Source organism: Electrona antarctica (genome assembly GCF_951216825.1).
Source record: "Electrona antarctica genome assembly, chromosome: 10".
In the NCBI taxonomy this organism is placed as follows: domain Eukaryota; kingdom Metazoa; phylum Chordata; class Actinopteri; order Myctophiformes; family Myctophidae; genus Electrona; species Electrona antarctica.
The window spans coordinates 48,826,395-48,849,489 of record NC_136791.1 but is presented as its reverse complement, the minus strand read 5'-3'; the positions used below and the strand labels follow the sequence as shown (position 1 = coordinate 48,849,489).

General features: G+C 47.7%; 1 protein-coding gene across 1 annotated transcript in view; it reads right to left on the bottom strand.

Annotated features, from left to right (window-relative positions):
- Window positions 1–940: 940 nt before the first annotated feature.
- LOC306930644 (protein FAM53B-like) overlaps window positions 941–23,095 on the bottom strand; it is a gene marked incomplete at its 3' end in the record, with an annotated part of 44,459 nt that continues 22,304 nt past the window's right edge. Inside the window, exons 4-5 of the mRNA XM_079511711.1 lie at window positions 20,635–21,476; window positions 941–1,291 (exon numbers count right to left, since the gene is read on the bottom strand). Of these exons, the coding sequence (XP_079367837.1) occupies window positions 941–1,291; window positions 20,635–21,476 (1,193 nt within the window). The remainder of the gene's footprint in view (window positions 1,292–20,634; window positions 21,477–23,095) is intronic.

Here is a 23,095-nt window from a genome sequence, read left to right as displayed (position 1 = left end):
GCACACTTTACTACTTATTTAGATGGAAATAAGCGAATTAGCATAACACCCCATAGCCCCATTCAATTCCCATTCAATTCAATGCAATTCATTGAGGGCTTATGGTAGGGGAAATAGCCAATAAGGAGTTTTTGCACAAAAAACACCTGGTCCTCTTTGGTGGGGACGTAATGACTACAAAGTAAGGTAAGAAAGGTAAGAAAGCCTTCTAGCATGGAATTCTCCTTTAAGCCAACTACCAAAACGAAAGCTACAGCGAAGCCCTCCGCTCTTTGATTTCAGACAAACAATGAGACCGTTCAAGGCAACCGTGTGTCATTAAGACATAATCCAAAGAGGTTTTTATACATCCCAGTCCCACGTCCAACATACTTTGTCCTTAAGGCCTCACTCAGACCTTTACTGCATTGCTGTATGCTTGTTGGATGAATGTTGTGTAGTGTCATGGCCACCCCAATGCATTTCCAATGGAAGTCACATGGTTTGTAGTCCACATTTTGGACTACAAGCTGTTGTATGGCTTTCGGCTGTGTTTCGACTGCGCCCCTCCCCCTCATACAACACAAATGTTGTGTCAAACCATGTGACTCCCATTGGAAATGCATTGGGGCGGCCATGACACTACACAACATTCATCCAACAAGCATACAGCAATGCAGTAAAGGTCTGAGTGAGGCCTAACTCATCTAGCACGTCACTTTCCTAGTTGTCGTTCCCAACAACAGTCCCTTTCAACGTTTCCACAACATTTTCTCCTTCCTTCAGTCTGCGTTTCCATCCTTTTGGTCATACCTCCTCCCACACGCACACACACACACACTCACGCACGCACGCACACACACACAGTTGTTGATTTGCGACACTCCTGTCATGTGATGTACCTCAGTTTCCTGAAAACATTCTCAAGTCCCTTTTTTAGTCCCCCAACATAAACTCCAATTCAATTCCTCTCGATCTGGTCGAGGTCCAGCTCTCCGCCCAGCTGGAAGATGTCCCTCTGCGTCCCACAGTCACCCTTCCAGAGGGTGCAGTTGTCGGCGTCCACTGCGTCCCCCGGGGGGGACCCGGGCCTGGAGTCCATGCTGCACGCCGAGTCGCTGTCCAACTCCTCAAAGGAGGAGTCCTCCTCCTCCTCCTCCTCCTCCTCGTCCCGCTTGATTTCCTGCCGAGGGTCCAATCGCAAGTCGGACACAGAGGTGAAGTCTGAATCTAATTGGCCGCTGCTGCTCCAGAGGGAGGGAGGAGGCGGCAGTCTTGATTGGTAGCTCAGGCTCTGAAAGGTCTGGAGTTTCTGTTTGGGAGAAGAAACACAGTAATGGCAGATAATAATGGTTAGTTCACCTCAAGGTTTCTTAAATGTCCCCTAGAGCAGGGGTTCTCAACGTTTTTGGCTGGGGACCCCCGGAGATGCTTTGGCAGTGTCTCGGGACCCCCGCCCCGCCCCCTCCCGACCCCCCAATATGAATTGACTGCTACAATAACCTTAATAATAGAGACAGTACACCATAAATAAATAAATATAATATTAGGGAAGGTGTATATGTATATTTCCATTTTCCAGCCATTCAGTTGCAAAATAAATAAAAAATAAAACTTTGGGGACCCCCCCCCAAAATAATTTGGCGACCCCCAGAGGGGTCGCGACCCACGGGTTGAGAACCCCTGCCCTAGAGAGGCTAATGCCTAATTTATGGTCTATCTATCGTGTGACGGTGTGACGGCAAAATGAAAATAGCAGATGTACAAGCTCACTTAATGCGTCTTGTGATTGTGGGTGGGCTATTTTCAGCGATCAATGTGAAGTATAAATCGGGCTTAATGAAGACTGAGCTATGACAGCTTTTGGAAGAAACCTGACCTGAGGGTCTTGCGGTATGTGGTATCGTGTGGGTTTGTGTTTCGCTGTGCGGAACCAAGTTCTCCCTCCACTTATAGTGAAGGGAGTGTAGTAGGCAGTAGGCACTGACGCACATGCGGACAAATACACACACACAAAATCCCAATAGCCACAGAAACACGTGTAAATGCACATTCTGTGAGAGGCAGAGCTCGTGGAGATACGCACTATACAGACTGAGGTCATTTACAAACTACAAAGGTATCCTGTTCCTCTCTACTACCTATTCTTTTCTTTCTGTGTTGTCCAACACACCCAAGGCAAAGATTCAGTATAACATAGAACCAGATGGAACCCGAGTAACCTTGTAGGAAGTATTTTGGCTCAAGTCATTGTTATTCACTGCTACCGTGATAATATTGTCTAATGTCGTCCTGGGGGGGTGGTTGTGTTGTGTGCATGCATGTGTGGGGGTAGACTGGGGGTGTAAAAAGAAGATGCTATCAACTGCAAAGACAACTTTCCGGCTCTAACATGTGTGTGGGTCAAACTGAGAAACGTGCAAAGGCGTACTCAAATTTCAATGTGTAAATTGGAGAAGGTTGTGTGTGCGCGCGCATGCATGCATTTGTAACTCCATGCGTGCTTGGTTGTTAACACTTGACCTTGACCTCAATTACCCCTCCACCCCAGACACGTGACAGCCAGTAAAACACAACTTCACCACTGACTCCACTACCTTACAATCACTAAAACAACACTCTCGATCACAACGTATTCAAACGTGTTGAAAACGGGGTTTCTCTTCCTCTTTCCGCGTTGCATTTGCATTGTCATTGTTTTGTCATTGTTTCCCTGGAGTCCTCTCCATGGGGGGGGGGGGGGGAGTGAAGGGGTTAATGATCCCCGGGAGGCAGCAGATGTTGGAGGCATGGAGGTGAATAAAGATGAGGTTCCTATCAATGGAAGCCCAAGCTCAATGTGACGGACACCTCTGATGCTTCGTAAAGCCTGATTAGCCTGATTAGCATCACACTCGCTGGGCACCCACACCATAGCTGCCGTGGTGGAAAGTAACTAAGTACATTTACTCAAGTACTGTACCTATAAGTAACGTTTTGAGGTACTTTTACTTTACTGGAGTATTTCTTACTTATACTTCACTACATCTCAGATATTGTACTTTTTACTCCATTAGATTTATTTGAAACATTTAAAACATTTGAAAACTTGAAACGGCACATTCTGCATAATGAGTACTTTTACTTTTGGTACTTTAAGTACATTTTAATGCCAGTACCTTTTGTAGCCTACAATCACTCAAGTAAATTTTGAATGCCGGCCTTTTACTTGTAAGGCCTCACTCAGACCTTTAAAACATTGATGCATGCTTGTTGTATGAATGTTGTGAGTGTCATGGCCGCCCCAATGCATTTCCAATGGAAGTCACATGGTTTGTAGTCCACATTTTGGACTACAAGCTGTTGTATGGCTTTCGGCTGTGTTTCGACTGCGCCCCTCCCCCTCATACAACACAAATGTTGTGTCAAACCATGTGACTCCCATTGGAAATGCATTGGGGCAAGCTGTGTCACACCCTTTGTATACAACAAGCATACAGCAATCTGTTGCGACCGTGTGAGTGAGGCCTAACAGACAATTTCTATATTGCAGTATTGCTACTTTTTACTTCAGTAAAACAATTGAGTACTTTTTCGACCACTAACCAGCTGATCTATACATGCTCACAAAGTCACAATGTGTCACCCTACGGCCGTCTGCGTGACGGAGCGGGCCATTGCTTTTCCTGTTACTGTTAAGACTGAGTTGTGTTCTGAACTCAAATGCAACCACTCAGGAGACAGGAAGACTATTAAGCAGTTTAATGTCCAAATAAAGCAGGATAATGACAATGTATAGATATATATATAAATCCATATGAATACATAAATACTCTAAGTATAATTAGGTAGATATGTATCTATGAGGATATATATAATATAAAACTATACTTAGGGGGAATCCAAGAGGGTAGTCGAAGACGAGCTTGTAGATCGGCAGCCAAACAGACAGTCCAGAACAAAGGGGTGACGAGATCCAGGAGTGGCACGGCAGATTGCCAGGTCTGGAGGATGAGAGAAACAAATTAGCTAAACAGCTAATACTGCAGCTAAAACACAAGAACAGCTCTACAGAGTACGAACAGCAACTGAGTAGAGAGCAACTATACTTGCCAGGCGTTTCTATGGGAAGATCTGGCGAGGAGTGGGGGGAAGGCAGGGTTTTTGAAGACTCTGGTGATCATTGTAGAATGGAAACAGGTGTGCAGTGCCACACCCAGGCAGCTCGTCAGAGGGGAAGGGGAACACAGAGGTGGACCTGACTAGGTGGAAGAGTGATGACGGCGCAGTGGGTTGTGCCCAGGAACACCAGAAGTGGAAGGTGGAGGTGGAGGGTTCGAACCTGGGTTCGAAACCGTAACAGGACCCCCCCCTCTACGGGAGCCCCCTGGCGACCTGCCAGGCGCATCCGGATTGTCTCGGTAGAACTGCCGCAGAAGCTCGGGGTCCATGATGAGTTTCCGGGAAACCCAACTGCGCTCCTCCAGCCCATACCCCTCCCAGTCGACGAGGTATTGGAATCCACGACCCCGGCGGCGCACCTTGAGGAGCCGCCGCACCGTCCATTGAGGATGCCCATCGACCATCTGTGGGGGTGGGGGGGTAGGGGGTGGAGGTGTCAAGGGGCATGAGGAGACGGGCTTTATCTTGGAGACGTGGAAAACTGGATGGACCCGCTGCATGGAGGAGGGGAGTCGGAGGCGCACTGCAACCGGATTGACAATGTGCTCAATAGGGAATGGTCCTAGAAACCGGGGCGCCAGCTTCCGGGACTCCACCTGCAGCGGAAGGTCAGAGGATGAGAGATACACCTGCTGACCCACTCTGTACTGCGGGGCCTTGGTGCGCCGACGGTTGGCTCCCCGGCAAGCACGGGTGTTGGACCTCAGTAGAGCTGCATGGACAGTCTTCCACACCTTGCGACTACGTCGAAGATGGGCTTGAACCGAAGGGACTGCAACCTCAGTCTCCTGGGCCGGAAACAGGGGAGGCTGGTACCCCAGGTAGCACTCAAAGGGTGACATACCGGTGGCAGCACTGACGTGGGTGTTCAATGAGTATTCAACCCAGGGCAGATCCTTACTCCAGGAGGACGGATGGAGAGCAGAGGCGCAACGGAGGGCCCCCTCCAGACTCTGATTGGCCCGCTCTGCTTGTCCGTTTGACTGGGGGTGATATCCAGAGGAGAGGCTGATGGTGGCACCGATGCCCTTACAGAAAGCCCTCCAGGCCTGGGAGGTGAACTGGGGACCGCGGTCACTGACGATGTCCACTGGGAGTCCATGAAGGCGGTAAACGTGTTCCATCAGTAACTCCGCCGTCTCCTTGGAAGAAGGGAGCTTAGGGAGGGCTACAAGGTGCACAGCCTTGGAGAAACGGTCTACCACCGTGAGGATAACGGTGTTGCCCATGGAGGGGGGAAGACCGGTGACGAAATCCAAAGCGATATGCGACCAAGGACGACCAGGGACAGGAAGGGGAAGCAAGAGACCAGCAGGGGACTGATGGGATGACTTGCCTCGAGCGCACACCGTGCAGGCGGTGACAAAACTCCGGACATCAGCCGCCAAAGTAGGCCACCAGAACCGCCGGCGTACGAAGGAGAGGGTGCGGTTGACTCCTGGATGACAAGCCACCCGGCTGGCATGGCACCACTGGAGGACCTGGGATCGGGCAGCATCAGGAACGTACAGTCGGTTTGGGGGTCCAGTTCCTGGGTCGGGTTGCGTGCGCTGAGCTCTCCTGACCGCTGCCTCCAGACTAGTGGTGATCACTCCAATCACTTGGGAAGCGGGGAGAATGGTGTCCGGGGTAATGGGGACTCTCTCCACTGAGTGAATCCGAGACAGTGCGTCAGCCTTAGCGTTCTTGGAACCTGGCCGGTACGTCAGAGTGAAGTTGAACCGGCCGAGGAATAGGGCCCAGCGTGCCTGCCGAGAGTTCAGCCGCCTGGCCGACCGGATGTAAGTGAGATTCTTGTGGTCAGACCAGACAGTGCTGGGATGCTCTGCACCCTCCAACCAGTGGCGCCACTCCTCGAAGGCCTCCACAACAGCCAGGAGCTCCCTGTTGCCGATGTCGTAATTCTCCTCAGCCGGGGTGAACCGGCGAGACAAGAAAGCACAGGGATGCAGTTTCTCATCTGAGTCAGACTGTTGTGAGAGAACTGCCCCAATGCCAGTGTCAGAGGCATCCACCTCCACTACGAAGGGCTTAGAGGGATCAGGGTGGAGCAGGATGGGTGCAGATATGAATCGCCTCTTAAGGGCGTCGAAGGCGGCGCTGGCTGCAGGTGTCCAGGCAAAAGGACGCAGAGGCGACGTAAGAGCAGTGAGGGGGGCTGCCACCTTGCTGTAGCCTCGAATGAAGCAACGATAAAAGTTTGAAAAGCCCAAAAAACTCTGTAGCTGCTTCCTGTTGGCCGGTTGAGGCCACTCCACAACCGTCTGGACCTTTCGTGGGTCCGGCCGAGTCTGTCCACCCTCTATGATGAATCCCAGAAACTCCACTGAGGGAGCATGGAAGGTGCACTTCTCGGCCTTGATGAAGAGGCGGTTCTCCAGGAGGCGCTGGATGACTTGACGGACGTGTTGGACGTGTTCCTCAGCACTCCTGGAGAAAATCAGGATGTCGTCGAGGTAGAGAACTACAAAGATATCCAGCATGTCCCTCAGTACATCGTTCATCAATGCTTGAAAAACTCCGGGGGCGTTGGTAAGGCCGAAAGGCATGACGAGATATTCATAATGCCCCCGCGGAGTCTTGAACGCAGTCTTGAACTCATCCCCCTCACGTATCCGAACGAGATGGTAGGCATTCCGGAGGTCCAACTTCGTGAAGACGGTAGCACCCTGCAGGGGTTCGAAGTTGGAACTGATGAGGGGGAGAGGGTACTTGTTCTTGACCGTGATCCTGTTAAGTTCTCTGTAGTCGATACACGGCCTGAGGTCTCCGCCCTTCTTCTTGACAAAGAAGAAGCCAGCTGCCATCGGGGACCGAGAAGGACGGATGAGACCCTCAGCCAAACATTCAGAGATGTATTTGTCCATGGCTCCCTTCTCAGGGAGTGACAAATTGTACAGCCGACTGGCGGGATAGGCTGCGTCCGGAAGGAGATCAATGCCGCAATCGTAAGGACGATGGGGAGGGAGGGAACGGGCTCTGTCTTTACTGAACGCCTCACCAAGGTCATGGTAAGCGGATGGAACAGTAGACAAGTCAGGAGGAGAGGGAGTCTCAGAAGGAGGCCCTGGGGTGGAGGAAGTTGCAGCACGGAGACACCGGGCATAGCAGGTGGTGCTCCAACTGAGGATGCGGCCTCTACCGTAGTCTACATGGGGGACATGCAACTCCAACCAGGGTCGGCCTAAGATGAGAGGAGTGCCAGGGGACGGTAACACATGGAAACGGATCTCCTCGACATGGTTGCCGGACAAGGTCATTTTGAGGAGTTGAGTCTGGTGTGTAATAAGGCCAATCCTGTGTCCATCCAGAGCAAAAGCAGGGATGGGTTCAATCAGGGCGATGAGGGGAATGTTAGCCTCACAGGCCAATTGGTGGTCAATGAAACTCTCATCGGCGCCAGAGTCAATGAGGGTGCTGACTGAGAGTGTCCCTCCATGCCAGGAGAGATTGGCCTCAAACTTGGCAGGGCTAGCGGATGAGGGGGAACGAGAGACTCGGCTCACCTGGAGTCCCCTGGTCTCCGATGAGCCTAATCTTTTGGCAGCCTAGGACAGCTGTCCCTTGAGTGGCCCCTCTGCCCACAATACATGCAGAGGCCGCGGGTCCTGCGGTGTTCCTTCTCCGCAGCAGACAGACGCATTCTGCCCACCTCCATTGGCTCTGCACCTGGGACAGAGTCTGAAACGAATGTCTCATAGGAACAAGAGGTACTGCTGTTCTGAATGGGGGTCAAGCGGGCGGAGCCTTGATGTGCCTTGGTCTTCTTGCGCTCACGGAGACGTTCGTCGACATCAATGGCAAGACTGATGAGCTTATTGAGGTCGGTGGGCTTGTCTCTAACCAGCTCGTCTTTCAGTGCCTCCGTGAGACCCTCTCTAAAGATGCAGCGCAGCGTAGAATCGGCCCACCCTGTGCTGGCCGCAAGCGTGCGGAACTCGATTGCGTAAGCGGCAACAGTGCGGGAGCCCTGCTTGATATGTAGCAGCTGGGATCCTACATCTTGACCAGCGACGGGGTGGTCAAACACTCTCTCGAACTCCTCCTCGAAGTTGGCATAGTTGTGCCTTGCCCCCAGGTTGGAGCTCAAGAAAGACTGGACCCAACGAAGTGCCTCACCGGTGGTGTGGGTGGCAATGTAGGCTACCTTGGCTGCGTCAGTAGAGAACATGCTGGGCTGCAGGTCAAAGACAAAGTTGCACTGCAACATGAATCCCCGGTAGCCTGTGAATGACCCATCGAAAGGCTGGGGGCTAGCCAGGTTAGGCTCCCGGCCAGGCTGGGCAACAGGCCCAAGAGTGGGAGGTGAGATAGCAGCGGAAGTTACTTGAACTGAATGGGCTGGTGGGGCTGCAGCACACAGAGCAGCTAACTGGTCACACATGTTCTTCATCTGGGTTAGTAGTGACTGCTGTTCGCTGGCTACTTGTTGCAGCTGTTGTGACTGGGTCTGCTGCTCACTAGCCATGCCCTGCATCATAGTGGAGGCCTGACGAAGCAACCGGGCGTGGTCAGCAAGCACAAAGTCTTGGCGCTGGATAGCAGCCATAGTGTTAAGAGATGGCTCAGTAGAAGAGGCCTGCTCTGGAGCCTGACCTCCTGAGGGTGCTGAGTTCATGTTGGCCAGATCTTCTGTTAAGACTGAGTTGTGTTCTGAACTCAAATGCAACCACTCAGGAGACAGGAAGACTATTAAGCAGTTTAATGTCCAAATAAAGCAGGATAATGACAATGTATAGATATATATATAAATCCATATGAATACATAAATACTCTAAGTATAATTAGGTAGATATGTATCTATGAGGATATATATAATATAAAACTATACTTAGGGGGAATCCAAGAGGGTAGTCGAAGACGAGCTTGTAGATCGGCAGCCAAACAGACAGTCCAGAACAAAGGGGTGACGAGATCCAGGAGTGGCACGGCAGATTGCCAGGTCTGGAGGATGAGAGAAACAAATTAGCTAAACAGCTAATACTGCAGCTAAAACACAAGAACAGCTCTACAGAGTACGAACAGCAACTGAGTAGAGAGCAACTATACTTGCCAGGCGTTTCTATGGGAAGATCTGGCGAGGAGTGGGGGGAAGGCAGGGTTTTTGAAGACTCTGGTGATCATTGTAGAATGGAAACAGGTGTGCAGTGCCACACCCAGGCAGCTCGTCAGAGGGGAAGGGGAACACAGAGGTGGACCTGACTAGGTGGAAGAGTGATGACGGCGCAGTGGGTTGTGCCCAGGAACACCAGAAGTGGAAGGTGGAGGTGGAGGGTTCGAACCTGGGTTCGAAACCGTAACAGTTACGACGCACGGGGAGTCTCCGATTCCACGGCGTCCTGTTTACGGCTTTTCTTTTCTTCTCTTTTCTGCACCAGATTATTCCATTTAGGCCTGACCTCGATATTATTCTAAATCCTCCAGTTTTCTGAAATAAATATTTTCACGATTTTTCAAAAATATCAGACCTACAAGCTCGTAGCGCGCCACTCGGTGGCGTGCTATGAGCTTGTAGATCTGCTATTTTTCATTAGCTAAATTATAACAATGTTTAAAACACCAAAAGGGGTTTCCGCCCAGAATGGGTTATTCCAGTGCTTGTCTCCTTGAAAGAGACAATACGTGTTTTGTTTTTAACCCCTGGGCTATAGGTTTTTGCTCGCTTTGTCGGAATTATCCTTAAATTGATTGATACAGGGGGAGGGTGACGACGGACCTCAGAAAGGTTTCATCTCGAGTCCGTCCGGCGTCTGGTGGTGCGACTACTTGAGGTGATCATGTGAGAGCTGCAGGGAGCCATGGAGAGGCTTCACTGTAGTTACCCCACTGGAGTGGAAAAGGGGATTTCTTTAGGCCTTTCTCTCTCTCTCGCTCGCTCTTTCTTTCTTCAGTCCTCTGTAGTACCACTACTAATTATCACGGGAGAGACGTAGACCAGAGGAATGAGAGGGGGAGAGAGAGAGAGAGAGAGAGAGGGAGAGAGAGAGAGTGTGGGGGAAAGAGGAAGAGGCGGCTTCTCCACAATATGCTTCCTATTAAATCCTCTAGGGCTAAGACCGGGATTGGGGAGGGGTTTTAGTGTTTTAGTTCACTGCAGTTTACCCGCAGCTTTGCCTTTTCTTTTGTTTATTTGAGCTTACCCCCGCCCAGCCCCGACACACACACGCACAGCACACACACGCACACACACATGCACAGCACACACATGCAGCACGCACAAGCACACAGTTCCATGCTGTTCAGGCCAACCCCCCGGGGGTTGAGTTGGCTATTAAGTAAATGTAATCCAATTTCAGATTATTAATCATCGAGAACAAATACTTAATCGAATCATTCGGATTACGCACCGACTCTGACGCTGGAGACAAAGTACAACTTTAACCCATTTTGGGCGGGAACCCCTTTTGGTGTTAGCATTATGTTATGCTTTAGCTATTGAAAAATAGCAGATCTACAAGCTCATAGCGCGCCACCGAGTGGCGCGCTACGAGCTTGTAGGTCTGCTATTTTTGAAAAATCGAAGAACGACAGAAAACAGGATGTAGAAGACATTTTTAGAATCTGATCTCAAAATGGGTTAATAGAGGAATATTTTTGTTCCAATTTGAATTCCAGCGGGGAAACATTAGAAAAGCACTGGTGTGTGGAATTGGACAGATGGAGCCACTGGCTGTGATGCAGACACCGAAGGCCATGACGAGATTAGAGGAAATGTCCCCTTGATAATGGAGGACAAGGCCAAATACGGCCACTTCCAATGTTTCTTTTTAGGGGCACTATTTTTGGCATCTGCCACTTGAATTAAGGTGACTTGATTGATTTGATTGATTGATTGACTGACAGACAGAAAAAGGGCCTGTCAGCTTAAGGTGACTTGATTGATTGATTGATTGATTGACAGACAGAAAAAGGCCCTGTCAGCTTAAACCCACAATGATGAAAGACTTTGTTTTCAAGAGTGTTGCACACAAACGTCAATAGCCTCATAAAGTAATACACAAAACAACCTACCCTACCAGTTCCATTTCCCATTCCAAGTGCTTTTGGTTTTTGTAATGCCATGCAGCGCCGCTATTCCAAAGCCCCCTCAGGTACATTTTTTTTAAACTATTTTCAGCAATGGGATAATATTTTGTTTGGTAGGTATAGATCTTGTTGAGCTGGTCATTTTTTAAAGTAGCTCTCAAGTTCAAAAGGTGTGGGCACCCCTTCCTGGTGTAGCTCCGTGGGCGGCGGTGGCTCAGGGGTAGAGTGCCTGGATGGTAACCATAAGGTTGCCAGTTCGATCCCATGCTCCCCCAGAGTTACTGTCGAAGTGTCCTTGAGCAAGACACTGAACCCCTAATTGCTCCCGATGTGCTAGTTGGTGCCTTGCATGGTTTCCGCTGCCATCGGTGTGTGAATGTGTGTGTGAATGGGTGAATGTAATGCACAATCTCTGTAAAGCGCCTTGGATAAAGGCGCTATATGTGACCAGATTTGACTGAGAGACTGCCATCGCGCAAATTACAGCTTTTCACCAGAGGAGAAAAACTTTTTTTTTTTTTTTTCCCCAAAATGAGTTAATAGCACAGGCAGACTCTTCACATACTAGAGCATGTCTGAAATAAGTGTCAGAGCTGAAATCGACATGTAAATATGAAATAAATGCCCAAACATGTAGCTAGGTGTAATGTTAGAGACCACAGAAGTGAACCTTTCAAGCCTGTTTTCTCAACTCGCTGTTTTCTGCAAGACATTACTCTATAAGCCATATCTCCAAAACTGGTGGGTCAAACTGAACAACCAATATGTCAATGTGAAGCTGCTGAAGCTCCCTGCTTTCATATGACATGAAAAAACGAAAATTCAAAAAAATACAATGGCAGTCCCTCAGTCAAATTTAGTCACATATAAATGCACCATTTACCATTTAGCTCCTGCCAGCTAAATGAACACTGAAGGTTTCGCTGCGTGCTGCTATAGCACACTGGTGAAGGTTCTGCTGTGTGTCTCAGAACCTCTGACATGCTTACAGTAATGCACACAGGCACGCACGCACCAAAACAAACACACGCAAATACACACAGCCGCACACTAATAAGCATACGGGCCACAGCCTCCGGCGCATATGGACATGCACGGACTGGTAGTCGTCTTGCATGCAGGAAAAATAGGAGCACACAGTTCAACAGACACGCATTCGGAAGCGTATGCACACACACACACACACACACACACACACTTGTTAAACAACATCCGGCGACGGTTGAGGAAGAACGAGGGACCTTGACTAACGCAAACAAACACTGAGACAGAAAAGGGGAGAGGGGGAGTATAGAACCTAGGACAGCAAGATAATTAACCACATCACCTACAAACTCCCAGACTTCCCGTTAATTATCGACGTGTGCGTAAATCTCCTGCTTTTTGTACATGCATGGCTATGTACGTACGTGACGTGTCTATATCTCTGTCGCAAGTATCCTTTATGCTGTGTACTTCACTCATTTTGGGCGGGAACCCCTTTTGGTGTTAGCATTATGCTATGCTTTAGCTATTGAAAAATAGCAGATCTACAAGCTCATAGCGCGCCACCGAGTGGCGCGCTACGAGCTTGTAGGTCTGCTATTTTTGAAAAATCGAAGAACGACTGACACAGAAACATGGCTTTTTCAGAAAACTGTCAGGATGTAGAAGACATTTTTTAGAATCTGATCTCAGGTCATAATGGGTTTAAGCATGAATGCCGGGCAGATAGATAATACAGAGTATGTGTCTATGCTCGCACGCATGCACGTAGATCATTCAGGGTGGGGTGTGTGTGTGTGTGTGTACGTGTACGTGTGTGAGGTGAGAGAGAGAATGAATGAATGAATGCATTCACAGAATCAATCAATCAATATTTTTCCGTTTTTTATTGTCCCAAGGTCTATCCTGTACTTCCAGTATAATAAGACACCAAAAACATAACTAGCCTATAGATTATATCAAGGTTCAAGGTTCTTTATTATTTGTCTCCCGAGGAAGAAATGTGTCTTAGACAAAGGGCCCGCATGCAAGCGTAGCCCTTATGTCCATGTCGCCGCGGAGCAGCGCCAATACATCTTTCTTGCAGAGGCAAGCAAGAATATATATAGGCTATTGAAAAGTGAATGTAACGTTCTATAGTATAGAACGTTACATTCACTTTTCAATTACTGAAAGCTGCATGATAGGCTGTGTGTGTGTGTGCGTGTGCGCGTGCGTGCGTTCAATTTGTGACATGTCTCGACACAGCACCTTGAAACACTCACACACAGCCACCCAGTAGGTGTTGCTTGTCGCTCAGCTATGATCACCATGTCTGCTATCCCAGGAATGGAACGAGATGCAGATCAGACACACAGACAGACAGACGGACGGTGTGTAGCGGTGGAGAGAGGGAGGAAGGGAGGGGGAGTCCATTTGTACAAGTTTGAACGGTTGCCAACAAATAGATATTAATAGTTAGACTGTGTCTGTGTGCCAGCTAGCCTCCCACCCCAGCTACCCCCACACATACAGAATAATACCCCTCTTTTCATCGTATACTACCTCTTCTTAGCCACTTAACCCATTTAGGCCTGACCTCAAAATTTAAAAAAACGTGTGCTATGAGCTTGTAGATCTGCTATTTTTCAATAGCTAAATTATAACATAATGTTTAAAACACCAGAAGGCGTTCCCGCCCCAAATGGGTTAAACCCTCTATGGTAAAACGGACCTGAATTCTTGGTGTTCTTTCACTGAGTCTACACCAAGTATTCTTTCCCCAAAAATTGCCAATCTACAAGCTCACGAATAACTTCAAAGTGGTTACTAGTGTGCGGACAATAATTTGGAGGCTAAATGATCGCTGCATCATAGAACGCAACGTGCACCATATAGGCGCCATGAAAGGCCGTTCGATGCTTTAACCCTGATTTAGACCTGACACGAGATTCTACAAAATGTAAAAAAAACTTGCCCGAAAAGATAAAAATAATTCATCTTTTCGGGCGATACTGGGCGATGTGTCGGCCGATGCTTACACGGTGGGAACAAGTAGGGATGCCAGAAAGTGACCATCAGCCAAATCGAATAATCGACAGCTCTGCCGATTAATAATAGATTCTTTAATTTTTTTTGGGGAGAAGTAGTTTCATAAGGGGCTGGTATGAAGTACTTGATATAAACAGAAAACGTTCAGTTCACTAGTCTACACTCTACTCTACAACTGCCTTCATTTCATGATTGTCTGTCTGGCAGGCACTTAACAAGCGATCGTTAACTGTGTCTGTTAGAGAGAGGGGCAGAGAAGAGTGGCTTTGCTCAACTTGATTTATACTTATATTCTCCACTGTGATGAAGGTACATGTTCGATATATCATGCAGACTTACTTATTAGCCTATATTTTGGCTATAAAAAAAAAAAAAAAAAAAAAAACCCCGATTTTCGATTATGAAATATTAAAATCGATTTCGGAGACTCCGATGATTATTCGGAAAATCGATTAATCGTTGGCATCCCTAAAGGAGGCGATTCGGGTGGCGCAGTGGTAAAGTACATGCCCAACAATTGGTTTGAATCCAACGTGCCTTTGCCGAGCGGCTGGTCCGAGTTCTGATTTAACTGCTGACCCAGGGTCAGACTGCGAATGATTACATTCCTCAAATGACAGACCTATACTATTTCAAGACAAACACAGACAAAGGGCCGAGTCAGGAGGCTAAGCCAAATACATGGCTGGTTAATATGTAGGGGATGGAAAGAGGAGTGGAAAGATGAACTTGACTGACGGGGAGGGTATTTGAAGAATTCTAAGGGGCAAGCACTCTCAAATCCCTACGGTAGCTACGCTACAGTCCATTAGCATGGCATGCATCCTCCAGAATTCACACCCGGGCTCAGTGGTGTTGTCGAACAAGACTAAGGGGCCAAACTACATGATGTTCCACTGTTTACACCTCTGCCCTGCCCACAGCCAGAGCTGCATACCAGTCAGTGTTGTTTTTGGCAGCAAATTTCTATTTTAGTTTTAGTCATAGTCTCTTGAATAGTGTTCATTTAGTTTCAGTCACATTTTAGTCACCTGGAATGTCTTAGTGTTAGTCTAGTTTTAGTCGACTAAATAACATAGGATTTTAGTTGACTAAATCTACAGTTGATTTAGTCGACTAAAATGTATTTTGTCGGGCTTTGATGCCGTCGTAATGACTGTTTTTACATTTGCTGAAAATAGCCGATCTACAAGCTCACAAGTCAGCTTGTAGATCGGCTATTTTCAGAATGCAACCAAGTGTAAAATGACTTGTACTGGATCTCTTGTCCACTATAGTCCCTTCCTAACATTTTAGTCTAGTTTTTATTTGTTGACGAAATTGTTAGTATATTAGTCATAGTTTTAGTCATCATAGCTTAGTTTTCATTTAGTTTCCTTTAGTTTTCGTCAGTGAAAAAAGGTAGTCGACGAACATTTTTCGTCTCAGTTTTAGTCGACGAAAACAGCACTGGCCAGAGCTGCATACCAGTACTACACAATATCCTATATTACAATTGAAAACATGTGCCCAAAAGCACGCACAGGAACAAAAGGCACCAGCTACTACGTCACTGACACGCTGCAACACGCTGCAACACACACTGCAACAACACACTAACACGTCACACACTTACCCTCCGCGTCGTTGGTTCCCTATCTCCTCATGTCGCGCCGCACGGCCACACTCGACACCAGCCGCGTAACAATTGTCATCGCACTGCCACTACAGCCGGCTCCCGTCCACACTCGCAAACAATATCAATATCAATAATAAACACAAACACGCCACAAGCACCGACACCCCCGCCTAATTTGTTGCCACGTCTATGAAAACAAGCACCGAAAAAATGCCATTCAACACGCTACTTACACACACTACCACTCGCTTACAATACGCGGACCTGGCAACACTACATTCTCTCTCCCATTTGCTCAGAGCCCACCACGTGACCCACACAGGGAGGGAGACGATTGCGTGATGCTTCTATGTACAGGATTCTATAGGTCACCACTTTTGGTGTGACACACATACGGCTTCTGTTTACTAATATGCGTTGTCAACACGTGCTGAGTTGACAAACATTGACCGATTTCGGAGCAGACTGATAGTTTCTCCTTTACTACTTAGGCTGTGGAAGTATTCACACTAGGCAACTTTTGCATTTATTGGCATTGCCAATTTGGGGAGAAAAGGAGGACGAGGAGGTGATCAAGCTCCACAACACCACATTGGTAGGTAGCCTCAAGGCTGCATTTATTTGCCTTCTTTTTCCTCTCGAGGCTGCATGGGATGATGTGAACCCCTCCAGCAGGCTAGGGAGCACCGCTCCGGTTAGCGGAAAATGACCGCGGGGTGCGGGTTGCCAGGTTTTTTTATAAGTAAAGTATTTACATTCAATTAAAAAAACATATATATATAATACATTTTAATTTACGTCATATTTAGCGGCATTTCGACCTAATTTCTCTGTTCTTTGTCAATGGCAAATATTGAGACGTGTGGGGACTAAAGCTGTATATAGGAGGGCCCTCAAACACATTATTTCATAACTTTTCATCGTGCTCCTAAAAAAAAATGTGGCATTGCCAATTTGGGGAGAAAAGGAGGACGAGGAGGTGATCAAGCTCCACAACACCACATTGGGAGGTAGCCTCAAGGCTGCATTTATTTGCCTTCTTTTTCCTCTCGAGGCTGCATGGGATGATGTGAACCCCTCCAGCAGGCTAGGGAGCACCGCTCCGGTTAGAGGAAAATGACCGCGGGGTGCGGGTTGCCAGGTTTTTTTATAAGTAAAGTATTTACATTCAATTAAAAAAACATATATATATAATACATTTTAATTTACGTCATATTTAGCGGCATTTCGACCTAATTTCTCTGTTCTTTGTCAATGGCAAATATTGAGACGTGTGGGGACTAAAGCTGTATATAGGAGGGCCCTCAAACACATTATTTCATAACTTTTCATCGTGCTCCTAAAAAAAAATGTGTGCTACTAGCCGCAATTAAATACACAGTTAAAATAATAAGAAATTTGCGCCAACCACTGCGTCGACACCTGGCGTGGAACAAACGGGACGAACCGAGGCGCATATATGGATAACAACACTACACGCGCGCTGCAACACAAAACAGCTGCATACAACGCGTGTCACTGTGCACTTCTGTATCTGTGGACTTCTGTATCGCAACGCGGGCCAACGCAACTCTGGGATGAGCGGGCCGAAGGCCCGCGAAATTCTAGTATAATACAATCCTTTTAGTCTAACTCTGAGATTGTACCAATGTAACGTGTAACACCAGATTTGTTCCAAAGAATTGCAGATATGCATTCAGAAACGTGTATGGGGGTGGGTTTGTAAGAAAGTGCTGTGTAATAGCATGACATGGCTTTAGTCCAGTGTGTTTAGATTCACTCTGAGATTCACAAGAATGTAAAGTGCTTTATAAATCAAATGCATTAGTATTCTTATGTCATTTCTTCAGTTTCTCACATTCAAAAGTCCATAACCTTTGAATATACACCATGAAGAGGTATACACATACATAAGCCCTGATTCTATAACATACTCTAACATACATACCATCATGTTCATTAAATCAATCCCCATGATTTGAGCAAGATGGTTAAGTTAAACAATGTTGAACACCAGACACGTTGGTGTCCAAAATTCTTGGAAAGAATCCCACAATTCTTGGAAAGAATTCCCACAAGAGGCAGTAAAATCTCATCTGCTCCCGAGCCTTGGCTGTAATTCTTGCGTGCTGTCTGCACTCGGACAGGACAGGCGCAGGTTGTAACCAACACCGACGTTTCCACATTATCTCTTTCATTTCCACACGCTCAGCCAGCCAGCTTCTACTGGCGTTCTGAATCGTACTGCCCGAACAACCGCTGTGTTGTTCAGCAACCCACAAGACAACAACTGGAATCTTGCACAGGCACTTGTGTGTGTGTGTGTGTGTGTGTGTGTGTGTGTGTGTGTGTGTGTGTGTGTGTGTGTGTGTGTGTGTGTGTGTGTGTGTGTGTGTGTGTGTGTGTGTGTGTGTGTGTGTGTGTGTGTGTGTGTGTGTGTGTGTGTGTGTGTGTGTGTGAGTGAGAGAGAGAGACAGTGTATAAATAAATACTGGCCACCATACGTTGTTCTTCAGGGTGGTGTAGCGTGACCCTGCATGCTTGTTCAGACACACACACACACACACACACACACACACACACACACTGTACCAGTGGTAATGCTGGTGGTGATTCATTTCCTCTCTCTGGACTCTGATCTGTCCTGGTAATCAGTGAGATAAAATAGTTATAGCCAGGTAAAGTGTGTGTGTGTGTGTGTGTGCGCGTGGAAGAGAGACTGTTAAGATGAAGCGAGATGCAGAGTGATCTACTGAGCCATGTTTCCATCGTACAAGGTGTTCAAGACCGTTGGCATGTAAAGGCTGTGTTAGATGTGTATCTGGTTTCATCCGTGTGAAGTGGTTTACATACAACAGATCCAACCTGCACTACCCGACGCCCTCCGGCAACACCACACACAATCGAGCAACTCGGGCCCACAGTACAAGAATCATAACACTAAATTAAAATGACTTGCTACGTTATGTTTGTTACTGAGACCAGATACCTTTAGAAGTCATAAGAATAGCTTACTGGAGAGGTATGCTCTTGCATTTAAAGTGAAAAGGCAGAATTTGTTTAGTAGTGTGTTTGGGAAATGCAAGAGCATGCATGTGTTTATGTGTAAATGTGCTTGTATTCTGTGTGGTCACTCGTGTGTGTGTGTGTGCGTGTGTGTGTGTGTGCGTGCGTGCGTGCAGTGCCTGCTTAGTGGCTGGCAAGGATAGAGGAAACATGCTTGCCAGGCTCCATTACCAAGGCCTTGTTGATCCAACCCTTGGCTAGAACCTGAGGGTGACTGACTGGGAACACAATTCTTTTGGAAAAGGAAGGGAGGGGATATGGAGAAATTGATGGTAGTCATTAAAAGGGAAGGGAAATCCTTCTCTTTTTGAGCACCTTTCCTCCATTGTGAACAAACTGGCTGAGTTGGATTGAACGCAACACGCAACAGATAGAATCCTGATGGGATTTGGGGCCAGGCCAGTATAGGACCTCATGAGAGAACAAGCTACAAATATAAGCCTTCGCATCCAAAATATCCCCCTATTAACCCATTTTGACGCGGGAACCCCTTTTGGTGGTTACATACATTATGTTATAATTTAGATATTGAAAAATAGCAGATCTACAAGCTCATAGCGCGCCACCGAGTGGCGCGCTACGAGCTTGTAGGTCTGCTATTTTTGAAAAATCATGAACATGTGGTGCAAAGCTTTGAATATATACTCTTTCAGAGCGAACGTTTCTAACTCAAATCTTTGCTTCTGGGAGGTGGTCCCTGAAACAACACATTTTCAGATGGGGGTCAGCGGCCAATTTCATATATTTTTGGGGGTCCTTGACATGAAATATTGAGAACCACTGATGAGGATTCTCAGAAAAAAAGACATTTTAAAAAAGACATTTTTTAAATTTCGACGTCAGTTCCTAAATGGTTTAATCATCTCTGACTGGCTAAACTGGCTGATATTAGAAACATGTTGCAGGAAGGAGGAGGAGGAGCTAGAAAGGGAAGGGGGCCGGGGCAAAGTGACCAGCGAGGGCTTCAACCTTTGGATGGGCCTGTTTACCCAACAGAGTAAATGAAATGATAACCGGAGCTGGGCCTGCTAGAGCGTGGAGCAAAAGCAGCGTGACCGTCGACCACGAGGAATGCTCCTTTAGCAAGTGCCACTTTGCAAAAACCCGGAGAGGGGAAGGTCCGAGAAACACTTAGCAGCGAAGCCTCGGACCTGACGACCCAGAAAACCTAATTCAGCTTGATTTAATCCTGATCCCTGATCCCCCTGAGGGAAGGGGGGGTGGGGGGGGGGACAAGTTGTGTTTGAAGAGCTCTTGAACTTTCCCCTGCGACTATAAGAACAGAGAGGTATTTGTCTGGGTAATTGTGCTTTGGCCCGGCCGGGCTATACCTAATGCGTTGGAGTAGACTCTGAGGCATTATATGGGTATTAGAGCTAAGCTGATGGCTGATTTACATTTAATCCATTTTGGGCGGGAACCCCTTTTGGTGTTAGCATTATGTTGTGCTTTAGCTATTGAAAAATAGCAGATCTACAAGCTCGTAGCGCGCCATCGAGTGGCGCGCTACGAGCTTGTAGGTCTGCTATTTTTGAAAAATCGAAGAACCACTGACATAGAAACATAGCTTTTTCAGAAAACTGTCAGGATGTAGAAGACATTTTTTAGAATCTGATCTCAGGTCAAAATGGGTTAATCAACGCAAGAAAATGATACCAAACCTCACAAAACCGGATGATCGGGTCAATTGGACCCGATGTCCAATCATCCCTCGTGCTCATATAGGAACTCAACTGCGCGTGCTTTGTGTCTGTATTTCCCAAACTAACCTGAGTCATCTTAGCGAGGTCCAGGGAAGGCCGTTGCTCCTGGGCATCCTCCGGTCTCCTGCGCTTCATGCCGATCTTCTTGTCGTTCAACACGCAGGGCTGCGACCGGCTTCGGGACAGACCCCCGGTGCCGACGCCGGCGATCTGCCCAGCTCGCCTCCTCCCCAGCTCCGGAGTGGAGTCTGGGGAGCTGGCCGGCTCGGACGCCTCCTCTCTGTGAAGCTCGAGCAGGCTGATTTGCTCGTGGGAGAGGGAGAGAGATCGAAGGGAATGGTGGTGGAAGTGGAGTGCGGGAGGCGAGGTGGGGGAGACGGTGGAGGCGGTGAACAGGGGATGCGACGGCAGGCTCTGGGTGAAGCACGGCAGCTCCAGCGCTCCGTCCGCGGGGTTGCTGGAGCGCGAGGGCAGGCTGAAGCTGGAACTACGCTGCATAGCCGGGAAATGGCCGCCTGAAAATCCCATTCCCCCGAGTCCTCGGACGCTCCCCCCGCTGTGGCATCTCCTTTTCTCCACCGTTGTCCACACTCGGGACCCCTGGGGTCTCCATGGCGACGAGCGGCACCCGCCAAACTCATCGGGGAACGACAGAGACCGACACTGGCGTTTGCTAGGAGGTGCCGTGGGCGCTGGGTTGGCGTTTGCGTCTTGGGAAAGGGGGCCGCCCTGTTTACCGTCCCCGAGGGTGAGGTCTTGGATCAGGCTAGAGATGGCGCTGCCGGCCTCTCTGCCCCAGTCATGGCTGCTCTGGTGGCACGGCTCGGGCAGGACGTCCCACAGGCTCTCCAGACTAGGACCAGACTGGCAAGAAGGTCCGCGCCGCAGGTCCAGCCACCTATCTGCCTCTGCAAACATCCAAGAATGAACACAGCATATTAGTAACCAATCTGAGTCATACTGCAACAAATCCTATTACGCTCTAACACAGGAACCTAAACTACTTTCAGTATATCTATAACAGTGGATAGTTATGACTATACAAACAATTATGCATTATTTACTTTATGCCCAATACAGAGGCAAATGATATAGTGCGGACCTAAAACAAATCAAAACCTTTTATTTGGCATTAGTAAATAAAAACAAACATTTACAGAGTGATAAAATGATAATGAGTTGCGAAGGCTATTTTGCACAGATATAAATGCAGGTCATGGGCGTGGCTTGAGATTTTGACTTGCCCTTTTAGTGTGCCTTGAGCACAACAAGTTTGAAAACCACTGGTTTGTCTGTAACTGGCATTGTGTTGAGCCATGAGTAACAATAATAGCTACAGTACTAGGGAACTGGAAAACGTTCAATGTGTACACAGTAAAAGTCTGAGTGTTCATTTAACTCAGAGTCTGCAAATTAAACCAAATGGACCCTTATGGCTACATAAGGGTCAGGGTTTTACAGTGTAGGTATACACACACAAAGGCCAGAAGGGGAAAATGGCAGCACGGTCAAAGATGTAGGTCCATGTGACGACTGGTTGTCAGCAGGAGAGGAAGATAGAGAAGAACACATACAGAACATACTCCTGACTCAAGAGAGGAGAGATATTAACCTTAGGACACCCACCCAGTACAGGTGATTTAAGGTAGTTTAACCCATTTTGACCTGAGATCAGATTCTAAAAATGTCTTCTACATCCTGACGGTTTTCTGAAAAAGCTATGTTTCTATGTCAGTCGTTCTTCGATTTTTCAAAAAATAGCAGACCTACAAGCTCGTAGCGTGCCACTCGGTAGCGCGCTATGAGCTTGTAGATCTGCTATTTTTCAATAGCTAAAGCATGACATGATGCTAACACCAAAAGGGGTTCCCGCCCCAAAATGGGTTAAAACGAACAGGGTTTGTTTAAAACAAACAACAATCCGACATCACGAGGGGAAGTGAAACTCTCACGTGACGAATAAATCCAGCTTCATTGCAAAACACTTTTATGAAAATGAATTCTTGTAGAACAACAGTTCAGGCCATAACAGAATAGTTAAAAAGGTAAGACAATTTCCATGCCTTTTCTAGACTTTCCACTGCTTCAGATCTCAGATTTCTACTGGGTTGACAGTTAGCTAGGCACTCCCTAGTATAGCTACAGTGGGTACAGACGAGTAAACCTGTATATGACTGGGCTTGCCTTTAGATTTGAGTGGAAGAAGTTAAAGCTGTCTCACCATAACCAGGAAGGAATCTCTCACACGTCTGTGGGCAACGACACAGTACACACCTACAGTGCAGTGTCGTAGTTGCCATGGCTGTTCAAGCCCAGACACAGGTTAAACACGGAAGGCTATTGACGCACTTGGCAAAAAATACCTCTTCCCTATCCAAGACCCATCCTTTGGGATGTTTGTCTCAAATTATGGCCCCCACTCTCACACACTGGTGGGGTGGAAAATCATTGTTCCAGGCCAACAAACCAACAATGTACGGGGGCTAGAGTGGATGACCTAAAAAGAATGTTATAGGAAAACAACTTA